At 42.8% G+C, this 24,035-nt stretch overlaps 1 protein-coding gene across 2 annotated transcripts in view; it reads right to left on the bottom strand.

Annotated features, from left to right (window-relative positions):
• The window catches only part of TTBK1 (tau tubulin kinase 1), a 100,561-nt gene that overhangs the window by 58,323 nt on the left and 18,203 nt on the right, over positions 1-24,035 (bottom strand). For both annotated transcript variants that reach the window (XM_064415264.1, XM_064415263.1), the window contains exons 3-6: positions 19,021-19,168; positions 5,374-5,447; positions 2,429-2,569; positions 1,050-1,154 (exon numbers count right to left, since the gene is read on the bottom strand). In XM_064415264.1, the coding sequence (XP_064271334.1) occupies positions 1,050-1,154; positions 2,429-2,569; positions 5,374-5,447; positions 19,021-19,168 (468 nt within the window). The remainder of the gene's footprint in view (positions 1-1,049; positions 1,155-2,428; positions 2,570-5,373; positions 5,448-19,020; positions 19,169-24,035) is intronic.

Here is a 24,035-nt window from a genome sequence, read left to right as displayed (position 1 = left end):
CTAAGAATAAGAGGCAGGCACAACCTTTGCAGCTGCTCCCAACTACAGGGAAAAAGAAAACTGAAAAGACTTATGAAAGAATAAAAAAAAAAGAAAAACTCCCCAGCTTTATTCATCTGCTAAAGACACAAAATCTGCTCACTGGCCTTTGCTTTCTTCCCACTCCCCAAACATACCCTGCACTACAGAGTCTCTGTATTAGCTAGCAGATTATCAACATTTTGCAGAACAACAATTATCTTGCAGGTGGAAAAACTGTGCAGATCCAAAGCTGCAAGCCTAGGATGATAAACAGAGATATTGTATGAGCACTCTCTGCTTGCACTGTATTCTGAAATAAATCTAGGAATTCTCTCACAGATCCTAGAATATTTGAAACTCTACACATCCTTATGAGTGACCCCGGGTAACACCATGCTGGTAAAAGAACTGAAGATAAAATCCATATTACATGGCACAAGTCATGCCCCCTGCCCTTACCTCCCCTCCAGGCAGGCACACTGAAATATTCCTGCTAGGAAATCTGGATAGGGACAGTAGACATAAAACCAAAGTCAGGAAGGGTGAGAACAGCATTACAGACTGCAGATCACAGTAAGCTCAGCCCCAGAGATCAGGTCAGCTTTTAACTTCTAGCACACTTTTTCATCAAAAGCTTTAAGAATACATCAACCTGTTTCCCCAGACCACAGAGAACTGAACTGGACCAGTCCTCTGGCTCTACAGAAGTTACATGGCCAGCACTGGGCTCACCCTCTTCGTTAGTCCATATTGTACTCAGTAAGTATTGCAAGCCTGTGGAAAACACCATAATCCTAAAGGAAATAAAAGAAAAAAAAAGCCACACATCTTTTAAGACAAGATCTACCATCCCTTCTTAGATCCTCAACTCAGCTGAAGTCATTTGCTTCATTTGCTGCTTCTCACCTTGCAGAAAATGCGGTGCAATATAACAACCACGCACAACAACAAAACAAACAGAACCACAAAACCTTTCCATTCTTAATCAGTTGCAGAAATTGGAAAAATACTGCTTGAAATGTACTTACTGGTCGAACTTCCCCAGTAGTGTTGGTGTACTGGCGGGCCAGACCAAAGTCTAACATGTAGCACTTCCTGTATGTTGAAGGTAACCGGCCCATGGCAAAGTTGGACTGGACAAAGAAGGAAAGAAAAGTCAAATTGATACCAGCAGCTTGGGTAAGAATGGCCATTTGTTAGCAAAATTTCATCATGTAGCTCCACATGCCTCCGGTGAAAACAAGTCAAAGAGATCAATTTTAAGATGCACCTTAAACATCATGTTTAGAGAATCACTGCCTTGATAAAAAGTTCGCTTTGCAGATGAGAGACTGAGGAGTCTCAAAATTGCTAAAATTCACATTAGCTTAGCTAAATTTCTGCTGCTTTGTGAAAGAGCTACATTTAACACCACTAGTTCTGCAGTGAGAACTCCATGACTTGCATAACAGGCCGGAGTTCTTGTAGGCAAATACTTCTGTTCATGGTTCAGCTGCTAGCATTAATTACTGTAGCCTAACTCCCAGGATCTCCATTTACTGCATTGCATTGCACAGATCTATCTGAACATTGAGGCATACAGAAAACACCAGGCTAGGCTTGGTTCTTATTAAATAAACCAATAACAAGCAAACAGAACAGCTCCTTTTTTTAACCTCAGTCCTAAAGCTCCATCCTTTACCATAATGGGTGGCTGCTAAAGGATTTGTAGCCAGTCACATCAGTGACTGGTTTTCAGCTGAATCCAGACAGCCAAAAGCAGCTGATTTTAAAAGCAGCAAATGAGTTTGCTAGAAGGAAGTTGGTCACAGATACGGCACAGCAACAAGTGTTCAGGTCAAGTAGTAAAGAGCTGTAGGAAGATAGACTGGCTTCTACAATGAGACTTGGAATTACTGCGCTTTGCCTAGGCAGATGACCAACAATGTGACTATGGTTCTGACACTGGAAACTGTGCTCCAATTCTTTTGGCAATCACTCACACAGGATTAAGAGCATGATTTAGCTAAGTCAAACACATGAATTAAGATTTATTCAAGTGATGTGTCACAGAACAAGACTTCCTTTCTGAACAACTTTTACAGTGGTAATTGGCTGGACTCCAAAGGTCCTTTCAGAACTAGACTGCATCATCATGGGATCTTGACTGGTGCAGGTATGACAGCTACCAAACCCACCACAGAGCAGCCTCTGCCAATAAAAGCTGGTTTGCTATGCACTTAAAGGAAGGACAACAAGATATTATTATTCTGCACCTAGAGAAAATATCAAACATGTCAGACAGTGGGAGTGTGCAAGGAAGCCTAAATGTATCTGCTGAGACCTGCCCATACTCAAGACTGTCTTTATTGACTCAAGCAGAACAGACAGACACAAAAGCAAAAGGAAAATTTCCAAAACAACATACAGGCTTGATGTCCCGATGCAGGAATCCCACAGAGTGAATGGCTTCTATTGATTCCAGAATCTGTTTTCCCAATCGCAGCGTTGTGCTCAGTGTGAAAGTCCCTCGAGGCTGACTCCTTCTGAGATCTGCAAGATTTCTGCCCTGAAACAGTCAATAGAACACTTAAACCATCACAGGAAAGCAGAGCCTTTCACAGCTGTGAGTTCTCACATGCAACCCCAAAAAAGCAGACATGCTACTCAGAGAGGAGCTCATGTCGTGTCTGCTTTATTTCTTGTGCAAGACCTTCCAGTAGCTCATTTTAGTTTTTAAGTGATGCATTTGCTGATAAGAAGATATCAGACTGTTGTCTTGGGAAGTCAGCTGGTCACTATTTGTACATAAGGCACAGCATGCACAGCAGTGCCTCAGACTGGAGAGACCAGCATCTCCTTACTGTTAAACCCAGACTACACAGAAGCTGATTTTAGCACAACCTCTGACTGCTCTCTCAGCCTTCTAAAGATTAAAGCAGTACAAATTCGATCAGCAGGTCATGATGCTGCAGTTTCATCAGAAACTTCTTAGCATACATTGTCTGGTTCAAGCTCAAGCCAGCATTGTTGTGGCAACACCACAATGGGGAAAGTTGTCTATCAATAAAATCATCCCCAAAATCAGGAGAGGAGGATTTTTCCACTGACTTAATACTTATCAAAACAAATTGCTAATTTACCTCCAGCTAATTAAATTTCTGAGGAAAAACAAAAGGGCTACCACCTATGCATGAAAATCAAGAAAATTTAGGAAAGAAAAAGAAAAAAAGGACAGAGTAAATGCAAGGAAAAATCCCAGTGTTATCTGATGTCTGTCATCTCAGTTTTGTCTATACCTCTTTAGCTTTGTAAAGAGAAGCTACTAAAATGATTGTATTCCATGGCAGAGTGCTCTTGTAACCCACAGAACTAATGCATTTCCCAACTCATTAAAAACATTAGGAACAAGAGCTTGCTGTTTCAGAGAACATTCACAAGGAACAAAAGCTATAGGGACATGCTGTTCATTACTATGCTTTAGAATCTCCTGATTCTGCTTCTATAAAGACAAATGTAGAAGATATCTAGCATCTATAGAAGACATATGCTTATAATACAAATCCACATGAATTCAAGCAAAATTCCCAACAGCAAATACATAAAAAATTCCAAAGTTGAGAAGAAAACAGATTGCTTTCCAAATGCCATCTCTTCATCCACTTATTTCCAGTTCTGAAGTTATGTACAGACATAAAGGTGCCAGCCAGCTCATGTAGCACATGAAAAGTCTCTCAAATTGTTTTGAGCCATGTTTCACTTCAGGCTCTGGACCCCTGACCTGACACAGACCAGCTCACAGATATAGCCAAGCCACAGCAGCCACCCAGGTTTACTCCTTAACATGAACAAAATCAAACTAAACCACTTCTCTAGTGCTTATCTTCTTGAATTTCTGTGACACTTTACTAGAGGCAGCACAGCTTTGTCATTGCTGTTCTGAAGTGTCCAAGTTACTGAACTGACAGCAGATCTTGCTTTCCACTGTAAAGCTGCTCCTTGAACACCAGCTCTCTTATCCAATGGTAACATAGAAAGCAAGGCTAATTTTTTTCAGAGCTGCACACTGAAATGTGCTATAAGTTTCTTCAGCTGCTAGTGGTGCCAAGAAAAGACAAAAAATTAGTATTATTTTCCAAATAAACACTGTCGGGCTGATTACGGAACAGTGCAGATGCAATGAGTTGCAAAGCTTGAGAGTGGAGAGTCCTGGTGACTGAAGAGAAAGGGAGAATTGCAGAACACAACAGTCAGAGGGACACACGATAAACCATGTCCCAGCAGGTCTTGAAGTTGAAGGAGAATTTTAGCCTGAAGAGTGATGGTGCAGAACTAGCTAATGCCTTATGTATCAACATCTTCATCTGTAAATAATGAAATTATTTTTGGTTCTGCCTCCTCTACGAGCTCAGTTACACAGTCAAGAACAAACCAGAAAGTAAGAGAACGCATGCAGAGAAATTTCTTTCCAAGACAAAGTCTCATTTATCAGGCTTGGTAAGGACAGGATTGGGAGGGTAGAAGCCTTGTTCTTCCCTGAGCTCCAGGCTAGCTCTTTCATGAATCATATTCATGCCCACACTGCAGCAGCAGCAGTAGCCAGGGTTGTTTAGAAAGCTAAAGGATTTTTTCTATCCCTAACAGCAGTTGGGATGCCAACGATACATAAAAGGCAAACTCAAGCACCAGGAGTTTACTGGTTTTATACAACTGCCTTGCAAAGCAGAACTACAAAAGAACCAGAAGTTTATTTTAAAGAAGTACTGGGATCTGCTGGTACCTGTTCTACTTCACCTACTGCCTAGCAGTGCAGTCACCATGTGGTAGCTACCCAAGTATTTGCCCTTATTGACTTGATATCAGCAGTGCTCAAACAGGAGTAAACATTTCCACAGCAGAAGCTGAGTTACTGCTGAGTTTGGGAGAGACTGAGGAGCCAGAGATCACGGCCTTTCACAGAGAAACTGTGCTGCTGCTGTGACACCACGGCTCACTCTGAGCTCTGATACAAGATATTTTGAATGCTGCATCGCAGCTCAGCAGGAGGTATTTTAAAGAGCTGCCACTGCTACACAATGCTGTGGGTTGCCCCTGTGAGCATTCTGAATTGAGTGCTTTCCTCAGAAAACTGACAGAAAGCCATCTTAAACAGAAAAGCAGAGCTATGAAATATTTTAGCACATCTTGACAACTGGAGCCATCCCAAGGGATACCAAGAGCAACACCAGCTCTTCTTACTGTGTTCCATCCCACCCTCTTTCTGTGTACAACCAAGTCTTTACACCAGAGCTTGGCCTTATTCTCTCTGTGTAAATCCTTCCCAGTGATGCCACCTTTATTGGACAGACAGGAGAGGTGAAGGACAGAACTCACCTGAAGCTGCATGACCACATAATTAAACTTTTCATTTCTTCCACAGCCAATAAATCTGCAAACGTGATCCTTCCCTGAAAAGAAACAGAAATTAACAGAATAGAACACATGATAACAACCCTGTGATCATGATATTTAGAGAAATGGTTTCTGACCAGGGCTGGTACCCATAAAATGGTATCAGGTAAGGAGTTATGCATAAAAAACTGAGCTCAGCTGAGCTGACTTGTACACACCACCACCACCACACTTACCTCCCAGCACTGCTTACCCTGAAACAGCTAATCTAATGTTACCTCAACATGAACAAACCCTGATTTTTATAGTCAGAGACACCTGGAAAACAAAGATGTTTATGGAAATACTTCACTGAAACATTAAAGCAATTTCATAACAACAGAAGGAAAAAAGTCAGGGCCATTCAATGTCAAGTTCTGGCATAATGTTAGTACAAACTACACCTACTCAGGCAAAATCAAACTAACTCAGCCACCCCACAATACTCAGCTGGTTCTCAGGGGGGGAGCGGAGGCTGTGGTTTCAGACCCTGACCTGTAATGGATTTGGGATGGTTTGCTCTCTGCATTCTCGGAAGGGAAAGGATGAGGCATGAATTCCCCTAATAGCAGACTGCTGATAACAGAGTAAAGGTTGATGCACACCACAATGGTGAACTCTTGGCTCCTGGTGGGGTTTTTAAGCAGGGAAGGGCGTGATATCATTGCATAACTTTGTCCTAAGTTTCTTTGTAGCACTTAAGCAATGGTGATTTGAATTTGTTTTTAAACCAAAGCTTATTGTTTGAAAATTCCCAGTTTTAAAGAAAAAAGGGAAGAACATGAACACATAGATTAATGAGTTACTGCACTGCCTATAGCACACTCAGGGCTCTGCTACTGCTGTCACTGTGTGCACTACAGGCCTGGGGCATCAGAAACCTCTGGGGACAGCAAGACATGACAGAATAGGGACGTGGAGGGCAGCAGGAGACACAGGAACAGCTTTCTCAGTGGAGAACCAGAGCTTTGACCAGAGCAGCACACCCAGCTGTGGAATATGGAGCTCCATGGCAGGACCCTCAGTAAGAGCACCAAGAGCTTATCCTTCAGGGCCCAGCAGCATCCCCCACCAGAACAACCACACTCTCTCTCCTACCATAAGGAGGTAACAGAGCTGCTGGCAACCAGAACAGGAGGAATAGAGACACTGACTGCTCCTTAATACCTTTGGAAGAACAGGTTTAAGACAAACAAACACACACAAATTCTAGTATCCACCTATATCTGGTTAGATGAACAAGAATGTTATGTATCTACAGATCCTCCATGACTCTGGCACGGGCATTATCCAATCTCAGGACTGAATGTGCAAGACCATGCTGAAACATCAAGGAATGTCACAAATCACCATACTTCAGGAAAAGATTCAGAGATTAGGAAAGTGCTCTCTTCAGTATATCACAGAATCTTCTGCATTGGAAGGGGCCCACAAGGATCACTGAGTCCAACTCCTGGCCCTGCACAGGACCGTCCTCAATAGTCACACCGTGTGCCTGAGAGCATTGTCCAAATGCTTCTTGGACTCTGTCAGGCTTGGTGCTGTGACCACTGCCCTGGGGAGCCTGTTCCACCCACTCTCTGGGTAAAGAACCTTTTCCTAATATCCAACCTAAATCTCCCCTGATTCAGCTTCAGGCCATTCCCTCAGGTCCTGTCAAGGGTCACCAGAGAGAAGAGATCAGTGTCTGCCCCTCCTCTCCCCCTCACAAGGAAGCTGTAACTGCAGTGGGGTCTCCCCTCAGTCTCCTCCAGGCTGAACAGACCAAGTGCCCTCAGCTGCTCCTCACAAGGCTTCCCCTCAAGGCCCTCCACCATCCTCATCACCTTCCTTTGGACACTCCCTACAGGTTTATATCTTTTTAATATTGTGGCTCCCAAAGCTGCCCCCAGCACTCGAGGTGAGGCTGTCCCAGTGCAGAGCAGAGGGGACAATCCCCTCCCCTGCCCGGCTAATGCTGTGCCTGATGTCCCCAGGACAGGTTGTCCCTCCTGGCTGCCAGGGCACTGCTGACCCATGTTCAACTTGCCATCGGCCAGGATCCCCAGGTCCCTTTCCATGGCACTGCTTTCCAGCATTTCATTCCCCAGTCTGTACATCCAGGGTTGCCCCAGGTGTTCAGCTGTTTTGCCATGCCTCCTGGAATCATCTTCTCAGTAACTTCACCAGGCACTGAAGTGAGACTGACAAGCCTGTAGTTTCTGGGGTCCTCCTTCTTTCCTTTCTTGAAAATCAGTACAACATTCACCAGCTTCCAGTCAGGTGGGACCTCTCTGGATTCCCAAGACCACTCAAAAATCATTGAGTGAGGGTTTGCAATGACATCAGCCAGCTCTTTGAGGATTCTTGGATGAATCCCATTAAACCTCGTAGATTTGTAGGGATCCAGCTGGAACAGCAGACTCTGCACAATTTCAGGGTCAACTGGGAATTGATCATTCTCACAGCCAAGATCCTCCAAGCTCAGGGCACTGAAACCCCCTTGGTCCATCAGCCATGTTGAAGACAGAGGCAAAGAACGTGTTAAACACTTCTGCCTTGTCCTTCTCTCTGTTTGTGAGGTGACCATCCCCATCCTGCAAGGGGCTGATGTTATTTTTACACTGCCTATTTCCATTAAGATATTTGAAAAAACTCCTTGTCATTGTTTCCTGCAATTCTGGCCAGCTTCAACTCCAGGTGAGCTTTGCCTGCATGAATTTTCTCTCTACAGTGGCAAGCAGCATCTCTGTATTTTTCCCATGTCACCTGACCTTGCTCTGACTGGGCACATGCTCTTCCTTGACCCTGTTTCTCACATACCAGGCCCCTGGCCTGAGTGTGGCCACAGATACTGGGTGCCACTGCTTTTCTGCTGTTGACAAGCTCATTGCAAATTCAGTGTTGACTTTGACAGGTTTTTGGTTTTCTGAGGAAACCCCTTTAGATACTGTGTGGATACAGAACACATCCTGGTGTGGGCATCACCAAAAAGGAACGAGCAGGAAGCCTCAGCTGTCCCACCCACCTTTGTGCCACGTGTCCCAGTAGGGATGGCTGTGCTGCCTGCCAATGTCAAGGGACCCTCGGAGCCAGAGGTGTCACTACAAAGTCATAACCTGGATAACCTTAGAAAGAATCAGTTCTCTTTCTTTAGGACCTCATGGCACTCCTGTGCTTCGGCAAACTGGCCACCCACACAAGGTGGCAGAGACGATGGAGAGGAGCAAGCCCACACTCATCCCAGCCACGATTCACAGATTTGCACAGACACACTGTGAGTCCCACTTTGCTTTGTTTGCCTTTCAGAGCACCAGGGGATGGATATTGAGCCAAAAGCCAAAACACAGTGACTGTTTCTAGTGACAATGAGAGCTATTGTGTAGTGAAAAGGGTAAATTACTCATTCTTTTTAACTTGCTTTTATTGTTTTGAAAGATTGCAAAGCATGGACACCACATGCTTTTTGTTGCTGCAAAACTACAAATGAGCATTAAAAAGCAACCCTCTGACAGGGAGAACCTGCCCACCTAAATCACTAATTTCAGTGAAACCAGAGGGGTAGTGTCCAGTGGTATGATTTGAGACACATCCTTGCTAATTTCTAAAAATTTTTTAATCAGTTACCTCCATTAACACCATTATTTTCTGGATCACAAAATTCTACAGAAAGAAAAAGCATTTTAGTTTTTATTATTTTTGAGAATTTTTTGCTTGTTTAGGATGACAACGTGTTTCTGCTTACCACAATTTTTGAAAATTATTAATGGACTGACAGTTTTTTATTACCTGCATCCCCAAACTGACATGATTTTATACTGAATCCTCCTTTCCAGTCTAAAACAAGCTCGAACCTGGCCAGTTGGTCTTTGGAATTTAGGCTCTGCCTGGAACAGCTCTGTCATGCACTGTTTTACAATACAGGCAACACCAGGAAAATAGAAGAAAGGAGGGGAAGGAAAACTGTGCCCATTTCTGCATGAAACAAAAAGAATATAACAGAGTGTAGGAAAGGTAGGCCACGTTTAGAAGTGCTGCATTTACAGCCAGCCAGTCCTACGGGGGGATGAATGCCTACAGCATCAAACCTCTGGGTCCCGGAGGCTTTCACTCATTTGTCATCTAAAGGAGGCACCAGATTACAACTGTTTGCTCTCTTGGAGCAGTTCATGCCATGCTGAAGTAGCAGATGGAGGCTGACAGTCAGGTGTGACTTTGGGAGTCCTGCAGCTCAGTCCTGAGGCTGATGAGAATTATGAAGCAAACAAGAACAATCATGTTAATAACCTCCTGTGCAGGCAGGATGCTGGAACTGTCATTCCATCCAAGAACTTCCCTTTAAGGCAGCAGGAAACAGCCCTCTCTTCTCACACATGCCCTCCTCAAGCACGGAGATCATAGCAGAGAGCAGCAAAGCATATTTTAACCCAGAAAAGAAAGAAGGGAGGGGGGGAATGTTGGTTGTTTTTTTTTGTTGTTGTTCTTGGGGTTTTTTTCCCCCAGGGTATACTTGGTAGGGGAAGCCTCACAACCATTTTACTGTACTAACTGCCAGATGACACTTGCTTCTTTGCTAGACTGCTCTGCTCAACAATCACCCAGATATTTCAGAGGATCACAAGTTATACCATAGAAAAGATGCTCTGTATCTGCATTTGTTTGTTACTAAAACAAAGCAAAAAAACCAAGGCAATAGATTACAAAGAGTTTTGGCCAGTTAATTAACTAACACCAGATTAATACATCGGCTCAATGTTCATGAGCACTGACTTGAGAAAAGTTTCAGAGTATTTTATTTTGTTCACAGGCATTTAGTTAAGGCAAAATTTTAATGTTCAGCCATAGAAAAATATTCTTTCTACTGCAGTCTTTTAACTACCATGAATATAATAATGTCCCATATAATACGGGGTAAGAAGTATTTCAGTCACTGAAATGGTCTTCATCATCCTTTTTCTGAAGAAACTTAAAAATGACAGTCAATAATTATGTTCTCATGTATAAGAACCCCTTCAACCCTTGGAGAGATATTCATCACCTTGTAGAGATATGATTAAAGTCCCTATTTGAATACTTTAAAACTTTCATTACATGAAAAGCTTTCATTACACAGCTCCTAAAAGAACCTAAATTATGATCCTTTTCTGAGTATATTTTTTCACAAGGATCAATTTCAAACTGGTGGACACCAATATTCATTCCAATCTTCTACTCATTTAAGTTCTTAAACATCCCTAATGTATTTTCAATGCAGCAATGAAACGAATCAAATAAATACTAAGAAGAAAATATGTGACATTATTGTTGCAACTTGAAGTTAGTTTTTTTTTTAACAGACTCCATATTTCCTGTGTTTTCACAAGAAAAGCAGTAACCACTCTTCTCCACAAAGAAATTAAAAAAATTAATCTTTTAATTTTATGCAAAAATTCTGTGATTCATCTCCATAGAGTAGCTGTCTCATTCCTATTAGTTCACCCAAAACATTGAAGTAACTTCTGCTGCATGAATTATCATAAATCTCACAGCAATTGTTACTTTTATTACTGTTACCTTACAAATTCTTGCATTTTCTCCTGCACAAGACCAACACAGATACAACATCACAACTTCAGCAGTGCCTCCAGGATGGTGGCAAGGAAAGGAAAATGTAACATTAACAAAAAGTTCCAGAGAACTGGGTTTGTTCAGCCTTTAGGAAGGCAACATAAGAGAAACTCTCTGCTGGTCCAAGCCACCTAACATGAGAGTGCCAAGAAGATGGAGCCTGACTTTCCTCAGAGCTTGTCCTGGTTTTGTCTGGGCTGGAGTTCATTTTACTCCTAATAGCTGTTACAGTGCTGTGTGTATTTAGGATGAGAACAGTGTTGATAACACATGAATATTTAGGCTGTTGCTTAGTAGTCCCCCCCCTAAGTCAAGGACATTTCAGTGTTCTCCTGCTCTGCCAGTCAGGAGCTTCACAAGAAGCCAGGAGGGAACTGTGAGAGACTGGAGAGGCTGATGTCTCAAGATATTTTAGGGTGCACATGTGTGTGGAGCAAGGGTAGGTTGGGCCTCTCCCTGGCAGTGCACCCCTAGAGCCAGCATCCCAGTCTGACAGAGCTGCCAATTGTCACACTGGAGAAAATGCCCCACACCCCATCCCTGGAGCCCCTAACCCAGCTCCTGAGTGGCCAAATGACCAAAAGTCCCAGCTGGGGGAAGGGTCCAGGAAGGCCAAGAGGTATTTAAGGCCAAATATGTGGCAAGCACATGTCTTGACCCTATCTCCTCTTGGAGTTTCTATCACCCGAACATTGCTGGAACCCAACAATGTGTCCTTCTCTGTATCTTTTCTGTCCTTCTCTTTCTTCTCCTTCTAACTCCCTCTTTTTGAGTAACTTAAAATCAAAAGGGGTTCAAGTTTGTGAAGTTGAGTGGGCTAAATCAATGCTTTGAGAAGTGTTTAGTGTTGATTGAATGCTGCTCCTAACCTTTTGCCAAAGTTCTCTGATTTTCTAAAGCTACCAGTAAAGCTGTTATGTTGTTTAGACCTCTTGAGAGGATCATGTAATTGTTTTTCCTGTGTGTCTAAATGAGCAACCATAAGCCCTGTTAAAAGCTTAATTGATGAGTTTTTTGGGGCTTTGCAGGAGCACAGCTGGAACAGCTGACCTGGATGGGCCAAAGGGATACTGCTTACCATGGGATGTCATTCTGGGTACACAAACTGGGGCTGATTCACCAGGAGCCACAGGCCACTGCTTGGGAATGTGCTGGGCATTGCTCAGAGGATGGTGCATTGCTTGCACTTCTTGGGTTTTATTCTCCCTTTTCATTTTCTTATCTCCCTTTTCATTACTACTGTTCTTGTTCTTATTTCAGTTAATAAACTGTTCTCATCTCAGCCCATGGGTTTTATATTTTTCCACTCCTCCCCACCCCATGGGGGCAGGGGTGCTGAGTGAGCAGCTGTGTGGCACCTAGTGCCAGCCAGGGTTAACCCATGACAGAGGCACACAGAGAGGCACTGGGCATGAGCTGTAATATTGGAAGCTCCTGTTAGATGCTATTTCTTTATTCCTCCATGAGGATGGTGAAACTCTGGAACAGGGGCTCAGAGAGGCTGTGGGATTTCCATCTCTGGAGCTTATTCAAAACTTCACTGACAAACAGAGCAACCAGAGATATATTTATTTTCTGCCTGGAGCATGAGATTGTACTAGAGACCTCCAGAGGTCTTCCCTGTGAACCTGTATTTTCTTCTGGATCTGTGTCACGTACTGGGAAAAGCCCAAGTGCTTAGGTCACTAACCATAACATAACTTGTTTGAGCACTTGGCACTGCTGGGGTCTCTATGATATGCTCAGCTATGGAACATGTAGCTGTACAAGTGCTCTCACTGGTATTTGGAAAGCTGCAGTTGTTTCTCAATGCCCTATATTATAGTGTATATTTTACAGCTATCCTCTTCTTTATTTGCCTGTCAGTGTCAGGTTTATCAGCTTATCACAGGTTTTGTATTGTGGGGATATTGAATTCACTTCTGTGAAATACTGTAAAGAAATGGAGGATTCATCAGGACTAAAAAATTAAATGAGAGTTATTTTCATAATCTAACTTTATTTGGAAATGCTGCCTTTAGCTTGGCAGAGCTGGCTCACACAGGCTTTTTTTCTCTGCAGTTACCAAGTTTCATTTCTGGCCAGACAAACCAGCCAGACTTCAGGGACTTGTGAACTCAGCTGGACAATGGAGTTTTGAACATGAAAGAAGACAAATTCTCTGCTGGAAGTAAGGCTTAAATAACTACATTACTCAACAGTAAACAGCTAGGATTTAACCAACTGGGTTAAACTTGCCAGTGCTTCTGCTATAAATCAATGAACTAATGGACACAAAACCAAAAGATTGGTCCTTGTCCCCTAATCAGTTAAAGGTAAAACTGCCTGACCTTGCACGGCATAATTTCCTCTTGTTGTTTCCCAAAACTAACAACTTGAAGAGGAGTACTGATAAAAGATCCCACACAGGTCAAGGCACAATACTGCTGGAACAACAATTCAACACAATCTCATAAAAGCATGGTTTAAATCCTTTTTCAGCCCTGTCATGACCTTCCCCCACCCAATGGCACCATAATTAGCATGAAAATCATGTGTAACAAATGCAAGTTCATTCCAGCACTTCTGCATGGAAAAATGCAGTGATGGGTAGAGAGGCTCAAGTTACAGCAAGTCTGTGAATCTGCCACCCTGTGATGGCCTAAAAGCCTGACGAGGGCAATTTACTCTGCTTTCTAGTCTTTGCAGACAGATTGCTTACATCCACCTAGAAAAATATTGTAGAGACATATAAATTGTGTCTACAAAAGTAAAAGAAACTGAATCACAGAGTATTAAAGCACCACTTTAACACAAAAACCCTCACATGTAATAAGAACAAAAACCCCTATGACTAGCAAGTAAGAAAAACAAGGTTCCTCTTCCATTATTTTGCCAGGAAACTCTCATCTGTCCAACCCCAGCAATAAAGAGGGAACAAGCAGTACAGGATCTGCTGTAACAAAATCAGGTACTCAAAAACTACACTGCCTGTGACCAGGCTGCATCTTGCACAGCTACTCAATATGCAGAAGATCTCTGCACTGCAGAACAATATTAATCAGAGTCCTACACAATGAAACTGGTTACACTGAAAAGAAGGCATTTACAAAGAAAACAACACACTGAAGAGAGCTTAGCAATATCTAGCAGCCAAGAGAGATCAAAAGCAAATACTCAGGGCCTTGTAACCTCACACCAGGGCAACATTGCCACTGCAGATGAACAGAAAACATTGCTCAGCACAAAAATAATCTGGCCATTTAAAATTACAATCTGCTAGGCTGCTCCAAAGAGAATCCCAGCATAGGAGACTGAATGTTGTGGCCACATCCATCTTTAGAGAGCCTATGGACCAGAAGGCATACAAACTGCATTCCTTGTGACAGATCCTTTGCAGTGCTCTGCTCTCACAGGACCCCAGGGTGCTCCCAGAGACACCTACCAAGAAGTGGGTAAGGACAGGGAGAATATCTTTGAATTCAAAGCATCTGCTTCTGAGCCTCACAAGCCCCAGATGAACATCTAGAGAGAACATAATTCCTGATTTGGCACTGAAGATACTTTCCAAAGCTCTCTCTGCAGCAGATTTAATCAGGGACACTGGTTTACAACTTCTGCAATTAAGGTTTCTGTTAGAAAGGCAGACTGACAGGGGCAGCCCAAGCCAAGCACCTCAAAAGCTATGCCAGAGCTGGTCTCACAGAGATGTTCCATTTTGATTAACCTCAAAGATCTCATAGATAGAAAACTGAGTCTGGGTAGTACTGATGCTCTTTTGCCACCTGAATATTGCTCCACGGCAAATCCAGTATTGGGAAAAAAATCACAGAGAGAGCAGTCAGGTCACTGTCCATTTGTATTTCAAAGGGTTAGAAAATCATTGACGAGATGGAAAAACATCTGCTCATCCAGATGTGATAGTACTCTCCCTTCCATATGTTCAATGATAGGAAACCATCACATTTTTTCTCCTTATGATTCAAAAAACCAGGAGCCTCAGAGTCCTGGTTTATAGAAGCAATGAGGTTTTAAAGAAAGCCCCCATACTACCTTAAATCATCACAACTACCACGTGTCAGTGTTCCCAGAGTGGCTTTGGGTCATGTAAGGTTTTCTCTGAGCAAACAGACCACGAAGTTCTATTTCTGGAGCATACCAAGCAGTCCCCAAATCCTAAATGAGAGTCCAAAACAACAAATGTACCCTCAGACAGGAGGGCAAGTTAGAACTAACCCAAAGCAAAATACCCCAAATCCATGAAGTTTATAGTGTAAAATCCCCAAGCCATATCTGCTGGAGATGTACAGGCATGAGCAATTGCTACTACCCACTGATCTGCAGGTACTGCACTGCTCACTAATGGAGACATTGCTTAAGAGACTGAAACACAGAAAACCCAGCCAAAGCTGTTCCTGCTCTCTGGATATGCAAGTTACTCCTTCACTTAGCCATACAGATCTTATTTACATTTACTTTTTAATGTATGTGATCCAAAGGCTTGTCTACACAGCAAAACACTGGCAGGTCCAACCAAACCAGCAAGTTCCTCTGCTGGACAAAATCTGCAGGAAGTGTTTTGTCAGTGCAGCTTAGGCTTGGTTTCAAAATGCTTGACTGCAAAGTAGAAAATCCCAGTATGTTAAAATTGTGTACAAATGGTACAATCACACAAACATACCTCACTTAAAGACAGTTTTACAGTAGTGGTTAAGGTAAAAAAATGAGGGCTTGGCACAAAAATAGTATTCTGGCAGAGAAGCTGTGTTCATGTACAAATTCACTGCACAGATGTGCCCTAACTATCCCTGAAACAGTTTCTGAATTTGTTATTGGAAAGATTTTCAACCCTAGTAGTGTAATTCTCTAATAGTTTCCCTAGGAGCAACAAGACAATGTAAGGGAAACACTGCTTCACAAGGATTAAAATAAAAAGCTATCTTGTGGTGCTCTGATTAGAATTGGCCAGATAGAGTAGCACCAGACAATGTCCTGAGCCCTGCAAGTCCAGCCTGGACAAGGAAATATTCTACAGCAACTTTGTGGGACCAGGTTTTGATTTTGACAAACAAAGTCTATGGAAGGCAAGAAAAAGACACAAATGTTGCTAAAAACTTCTTGGGTAAAGGTGCAACAACAGGAAACTGAGAGCTTCAGCTCATCACCTGCTGGAGCAAGAAACTCCATAAGCTGACTTCTCAACTGTGTTTCACCCGAAGCAAAAAAGGGCAGCATTGCTGGTGTTACCCAAGACAGGGAACAGATTTGGAAGTTTGGTCAGAAGACAACTTATGATCCCTGTAAATAACAATGAAAGTTAGAAAGAACTTTGCCTTTGGGAAACATAATAACATCTAAACAGATGCAGAAATATATACATCCAGAAAATTCAAATCAAGTATGAGCAGAACAAAATGACTCTTACAGAACAGGTGAAAGATACTGACATGGCAGTGATCTCACACAGCCAGGCTCAAGTACCTCAGAGCCAATTGTGTTGGAAGGGACCTGTTGAGATCATCCAGTCCATGCCCCTGTTCAAGCAGAGACAGCAGGAGCAGGTTGTCCATGGTCACAGCCAGCTGGGTTTTCAGTATCTCCAACCATCTCTCTGGGTAGCCTGCTCCAGCACATGACCACCCTCAGAGCAGAAAACTACACATGGTGTTTATCAGAAGGTTCAGAGACTCTCTACAAGAGTCATTACCTGACTGGTTCCTGAGCTGCTCTGTGTGGATTGCTAGTGCAGGAAGGTGTTCCCTATGTGGCTATTCCACAAACTGTCCCAGAAAGCCTAACTGATGGCAACAGCTTGCAGTCCACACCAACCAGAGCTACTGCACTCAGAGGTCAGGCTGCACCCAAACCAGGTCTGCAGTGTGGGCCAATGGCCAACCTTCTCTATCCCAAACTCTGCTGAACTCTAGCAACTTGCAAGACTCTGATCACAAACTGTGGAAAGGGCAGCAGTTCATTCATTAGTCCCTTAAGGTTGGTGTGACACCTAAATAGAAAGCAATAAAGCTGCACTATTTAGGAGGGACTGCAATTTTCAATTCTACCACAAAAGTACAGAGGAATTTTAGACAATATTGTTCCCTTGCTTTTCATCTGGAAATCCATTAATTGACTGTATCACCTATGGTAATACCAAAAACTTATTCTACTCACCAACTGTTGGGAAAAGGCACTATCTCCCTTTCTGAAATGTTTCTCACCTCTTTGCAACACTCACAGTAAAAACATACACAATACGTGATTCCCCATGCTCTCAACCCAATTTCTTATTTTAACTTTATCATTTATTTCAGTAAAGCATTTGGGGATTAACCTTCAACCAAAAAAAGCTAAATTCCTCACAGAACAGCTTGATTTGTAAAAACATGGCTGAAGTAATGTGTCATTCTTACATGCAGGATAGCTGATGCACAGCCAATTCTGCTTCTTCTGTCTTTTCTGTCCCTTCCCTGAATATTTACTAACTGCTTTGCCAAGGGGCTTTTCCTAGCTCCATATACCACCACTCCCTCTCCCCAGTTACCAACATCATCCTGTACACAAATGTGGGTGTTTATTCAAGCATTTGGTATTCTCAACAATCTTCCAGAAATAAACAGAAGTATTAGTCAACACCTTGCACATTTTCTGATGCTAGTCCTGGTTCAGTGATTTCAGGTCATGCTTTTCAAGCATTCCCTGCCCTGGATGCAGCACCTATTGGCAGTGGCCAGCAGGACAGCATTTTCTTGTGGTACTCTAAAATCCATCATTCCATACAGTCCTACCCTCGCTCAATGCAGAGCAGTTTCAAGAGTACAAAAAACCAAAAAAATCTCAATCACAGCCTTACTTGCCCTCATGGCAGTATGTCCAGACCTCAGACACTCACTCTGCTGCTCTCTGGGAGCTTGTGTATCCAGGCCTTTCACAGATCAGCAAGAGTCCTCACAGTGACCTGGGCTGGTTTCTCCTTTATACGGCTCAGCTGCATCTTTTACAGTCCAGAGTATTCAAAAGAGGCCTTATCAGTCCTCCTCTTGGGGGAGCTGAAATGTGGAAAACTATTTGACCTTCAAAAATAATTCACTGGCTTTTACCTAGAGGCAATCTGTCACAAACATTGAGTAACTCATTTCACAAGGCCTGCAACAGTCACACCCTCGAATTCAATTCAATCTCTGGAGATTTTGTACAAAGGCAAAGGTATAGACTCATAGGGCCACAACATTATCTCTGAAACATGAGCCCTGGTGAAAAGGATCCTACTCACTGCTTCAGCAGGTGTTTCCTCAGCCCAAGTAGAAATCCTGCAGAAAGGAACATCCCTAAAAATGTATATTATACTATAACACATAAACTGTACCTGGCAATAGCTGTCTTTGCCTTAAAAAGGAAGTCCATGCACGATGCCCTTCAGCCAACAGCAGTTCTCAGTTCCTCAAAGGCAGATTTAGAAATTCCTCATTTACATCCCTCCATAGCAATCTTTTTAGTAGAAGCCCCCCTCCTTCAACCAGGAACAACTGCTCAAGAGAGCTCCCTTCCAGCCTCATTAAGAAGAGGCACATCACTTCATGCTTTGCCTTCAGGACAATGAGGTACATGAAAAATTAGTCAGTTTCCCTATACCTCCTCTTGTCCACTTTTTGCATTTCTGTACTAGTCAACCATTTTACTTGGAGACTCTGTCATGCTTCAGTGCTTCATGTCCTCTGGGAGGCAACCTCATTTTTTAGTCAGACGCTGCTCCCTTTATTCCTTATTTTCTAATCTGCATCACTAGTGGACCAATAGCTCAGTCTAAGCCTCCTCATTGTCCTTATATCCTGGCAGACAAAATAGTCCATGTTGTTGGATCTCACTTGAGTTGCACAATGTAACAACTTTCTGAGCTGGATGACTTAACATGATATCACATATAGATGGAAGTTGAAGAGAAAACTATAAAAACTATTTGTAACTTTGGATTCTAATTGTTAATACGCACAGTGATTTGTCGTTCTTCCAAAGGGCTTTTTGCCTTACCTTGCAGCTTTTTCAGGACAGCCACTTCCATCTTGAGAACTTGCTTGGGCTGCTGAGCTGATTCCACCTTCAAGGCCACATTCTCACGGGTCAGCAAATCCATTGCCTCATAGATCTCCCCAAAGCCACCTCCACCGATCTTCTTCAGCTGCAAAAGTACAAAGGGGTTTGGTACAATGTACACAAGAGGAACAGCAAGCTGCCTCTCACAGAGCCAGCTCCTTGACTGCGTAGGGAGAACAAGCTCAGCTCCCAATCTGTGCTGTGCCTGAATCCCTTCACTGCACAGCTTGGCAAAAATCCAGCTACCCACTTGACTGTGCTATGTATAAATTCTTTGCTCTAACAACAAAAAATGAGCCTAGCAAGCAATGGCAGGTGATACTTTTAAAAGCAAATGATAATGCCCATTGCCTCCATGATGTTCTTGCCAAAATTCAAGGAAAGACCCTTCAAGGAGACAGCAGAACCACTGTCCAGACCATGATAGATGCAACTGTCATTCCCCCCCAACAAATACATCCCTGCAATAAAACATAACCATGGTAGCTGGAACTAATCTTTCAAGAAATAAGTTAAATGAAGTTTACATCTCATTCAAAGGATTTTAAACACAGAACAAAACATCCACTGGAATATTTTACAAGATGCTTTAACGTCTCTGGTAGTGAAGTTACTTCAGTGTAGTATTTCAAAGAACTGCTAACAGCATTACCTCAAAACAGTTGTGTACAAGCCACCAGTACAATTCCATTCTTTCTCAGTCTCTTTTTCTCTTTAGATTGAAACCCAACCAAATTATGCTTTTTGTGTCTCTGCAAAATTAAAGACTGTTCCACAATAGGAATCAATTACTTCAGTTGACAAAAACACAAAGCTAAAGATGTCTAAGTTTCAGCATATTTGATATGTACCTTCTAGAGACAGATTGTCTGCCTGTTCTAGAGTAGCCTCCCATTCAGAGAGCAAGTCAGGATCCTCTGCCTTTCCTGGAAGGTGATTCCTTGATCCTCCTTCTGCTGAGACTTGACAGCATATGTGCACATAGTTATATATAATCATGTATAATAAAGACTCCTTATGTGTTGCAAGAGTCGATGTCTATGCCAGGAAAGTAATTTTATATTTGTTTCTCTTAGATATATTTAAAGCCTGCTGTGCTGCCCAGGAGGAAATTCAGGTTTACAGCAGAGATAGATCAGGGCTCCCTTGATCTGCTTAGCACTTGCTCATTGAGCCAAGCTGCAGCCCTTCCCTTCAGCATTTTGTGTTCCCTCTGTTAACAACTGCTCTGCAAGCCCCGAGTGCCACTTCTTTCCAACAGCAGCAGTAACACTTAAGAGAGGAAAAGAACTTTCAGTCAGACAGATAGCCAAACATGGATCTTACACAATGTTTAATGAGGTTTAGATGATATTTTAGTGTCTTCTGTACCACCAAAGGCTGTCCTTTGCATTTGTCCAGTTTGTTGAACAAAGGGCCCTGCCTACCAAGAGCAGAGCTTTTTCCTCCCAAAGTTGACCAAAATAATTTGCTTTTCTGGCTCCCAGATCAAGAAAAACAGTTCCACATGAAGAAGGAAGTGTTTTCCATATTGACAGCTTGACAGCCAGCCTTGTCTCTGAAGCTATTACTTGATAACCCTTTGAAAGCTGCTGTCCAGAGCAACTTCTTGTCATTTTCCCTCATGACCTTCCATGGGGCTAAACAGGCATATTCATGCAGTAAACAGACAATAACTAGGTCACCACAGATTATTCATAAATTATTACAGTGCAGCCCTACTTCCACTTGGAAATTCACACTAAGAGAGCTGGCTATTAAAAATCTTTCTTTCAAAACAGTGCTACATTCAGCATAGCAACAACACGTCAGCTAATACCTCAGGATTCAGTACACAAGATCTTCTGTTGTCTGATATATTAATGAGAAAGGGAAAGGGACCGTAAAAGCTACAGAAGGCAAAAAGGTAAACTGGGAACTGGAGGGACAATATTGAGACTGCACACCTGGCAAAACAGCCAAACTGGAGGACACACAAAGGTCTACAGAGAAACAAATGGGAGATCACACGAGATCAAGATCAAAGCTTCTGCTGAATCAGAAAACTGATTTTATACACACATTCTAGCCAATGGAAGGCTGTCAAAGCTGCCTTTGTTTCCTTGCATCCTTTCTCACACTCTTATGGAAATTATTCTCTGGCATACTTTTCCCAGCACACCAGATGGTACCATCTATTCAACATCACCCCTAGCACTGCCATACTTCTTGAGTTTTCAGCAACATCGAGAGGCCATCAGCAGCCATTTCCTTTGCTTTGTTCCAGAGCAAGCTGTTGTAAGTCAAGGTTTTGGCTGAGGTCAGGGGCTTATGTCACATCCATTGTCTCATTGTCTGGGTGCTCCACGGGAGTTCACTTTCTAAGGTGAACTCGGGACAACCTTCTGTTGGACACAAAGGAGAATGGGCATATACCACTCAAAAAACCCCAAACCAGTAATGAAACTGCAAACACCAAGTCAAGGAAGAGAATTAAACAGCTAACTAGAATCACCTAAGTGGTCATCATGAGTCAGCACCCATGCTAATCCTCACTGCCTTGGGGATATTCTCTTCTGCCCCTGCTACAGCCCACTTACTGTGATGACTGGGATGCAAGCTGTCAACACCAGCAGGATTCATTCCAACTAACTGCAGGAGCCCCTGTGTGAGCTGGGTGTCCAGGTGTCTATTCCAGGCTGTGGCATCAAGTGAATAGCTCATCTGATCAAACAGATAGGTATTTGGACTTGGACACAGACACTCAGGAGGTACACGGGACACAGATGGCTCCCTTTGAAGTCTCTTTTAAATATTCTGAAATATTTTTGATTTATCCTGAAAAAGACTCTTGTAGCACAATCTTCCAGAGCTTACTAAAAAAAACCCCAAACAACAACAGCAACATGCAGCCTTCTCACTAAGCAAAAATCAGTACTTTCAGACACAGTTCAAAAAACCAAGGCAACACACAACCCTAGCCAAAAATAAGCTTGAATACAAATTTAATTTTTTATTCCAGAAGCATATACGACACCACTGCTCTGAACAAAGTCTGCCTTCCAAGGATATTATATAAAGACTAGACCTTCCCAGGGTAATATTCCAGGACCAAGGCAGAATGGTTTGGTGTCAGGATTGGTGGAAATGTAAAGAAATGTGCACTGTAAATCCAGGGCAAAGGACCAAATGGAAAGCCAGCAACCTTTAGTGAACTCAGCCAGGGTCAAGTCTGTCACTCACAGACTGCAAAGATTTGACAAGGTGAAACAGTGACCACTGTGGCTGTCTTCTAGGAGCACTTGTACAGCCAAGCCTGCAACTCCTGCAGCCCGATGAGCTACTTGATCCAGAAAAGGCCAGTAGGCCTCATCTGACTCAACAGCTGAGGAGGAGTTGACCCTTGCTCACCAGACTCTTCAGAGAACTCGGCCAGCCACATGCTAAATCATCTGAAGACCTGTCAAAGCCCACTTAAAGCAATTCAAAGTGAGACCAAAACAGGCCCTAAGTCTGATAAAGAACCTTCCTTGCCCCAGGTTCCCTCTCGGAATAAGAAATTGTCTTTCTAAACAAGACAAGGTAAAGAATCCACTAAAGTTTTGTGGGCTTTCCAGCAAGATTTCCAAAATAAACTGGAGAGCTTCAGATCAAGAAGCTCAGAAACCTGAAAGAAAATAAAACATGGATTGCACCTAGGAAAAGAACATACACATGTACAGGAGTCATCATTTGTGTTCAAAGCTCAGTGCAGGAGCTGCCAACTCTCTCTTGCTAAAAAGTGTCAGTTGTGAATCCCCAGTAAAAGGCATTTATGTGAAATAAAGAGATGCATCAAAATTCAGCTTTAACATCCATACTTAGTTCAAAGCAAGTACAAGTTACGTTTCACTTTGTTCCCTCCCCTGAACAAAATTGTTCACATCATTCAGAGCACATGTGGATCAAGACCCTCTGGGGACTCAGCAAAAGTCATGTGGTTCCAGTATTGCCTAAATTTCATCTAGTCAAAGCATCAAAAGTATCTGCAAGTAAAGGATGATGACTAAAAAGAATACTTCCAAATCTACAAGTTTTGATAAAAACCATAAGCACACTCTGTCCATGTCTTTTTTCATAAATAAGAACAAAAATGTGACTGCTGTCAGACAGCCAAACTTTACTGACTTCAAGTGACAGGAAAATGAACGACCAGCAGGCTAACTGCAGAGAACTAGCATCTTCATTTGTCAAAGCTTTGTCAGCCAGCAGAAAGGAGGAAAGAAGGAAAGGAATTCAAGGAATATATTACACCAATCTAAAATTAGAAATTGGCTCAATAATGGAAGGATGCCAGCACTAAGAGCTACAAGGTTCAAGCAGATGCCCAGCCAGAGACACTGGGAGGACAAATTACACAAAAGACCTTCTGGCAGTTGCACCCCAGCATCACATAAATATGTCACACACCTGCTTGAGCAGGATCCATCACCCACAGCAAAGACTGGACCATACAACTGGCACATTCTGGGCTAGATTCAGAAAGATCTGTGACAAAAGGAAAAAAATGCTACTCCTGATACTACAGCTGTATGCTGACTTTAAGGTACAGTCCCTCTTTCCTTGGTCACTTGATCCTGCGCTGTCCATTTCCTTGGGCCACCAGAAGTATTTTCAGAGTTTTTCCAGATTACTTCAAGCCCCCCACAGCTTGTGGTTCTGACTGGTCCCACACCAGCTTAAAGAAAGGGAAAGGCACAGAAGGCCTGCCTGAAAGGAAAGGGTCTGCACTTCACACTTTTTTTTGGGGTGGGGGAATGACTGTTCAATGAAGGTTCACAATGCACAAATCAGCTAGCACGTGGTCAAGTTCCCAGCTCTACTCAGAGCTGGGAAAAAGGATTTCTCATTGCTATTTACAGCCTTTAGCAAGACATGTCATTTCTCAGAGCCTTCAAGTGGGGCAATGACCTCACTGCAGTATTTAAGGCTAC

This window comes from Passer domesticus, chromosome 3 (genome assembly GCF_036417665.1).
Source record: "Passer domesticus isolate bPasDom1 chromosome 3, bPasDom1.hap1, whole genome shotgun sequence".
Taxonomy (NCBI): domain Eukaryota; kingdom Metazoa; phylum Chordata; class Aves; order Passeriformes; family Passeridae; genus Passer; species Passer domesticus.
This window is presented reverse-complemented; position numbering and strand designations above follow the sequence as displayed.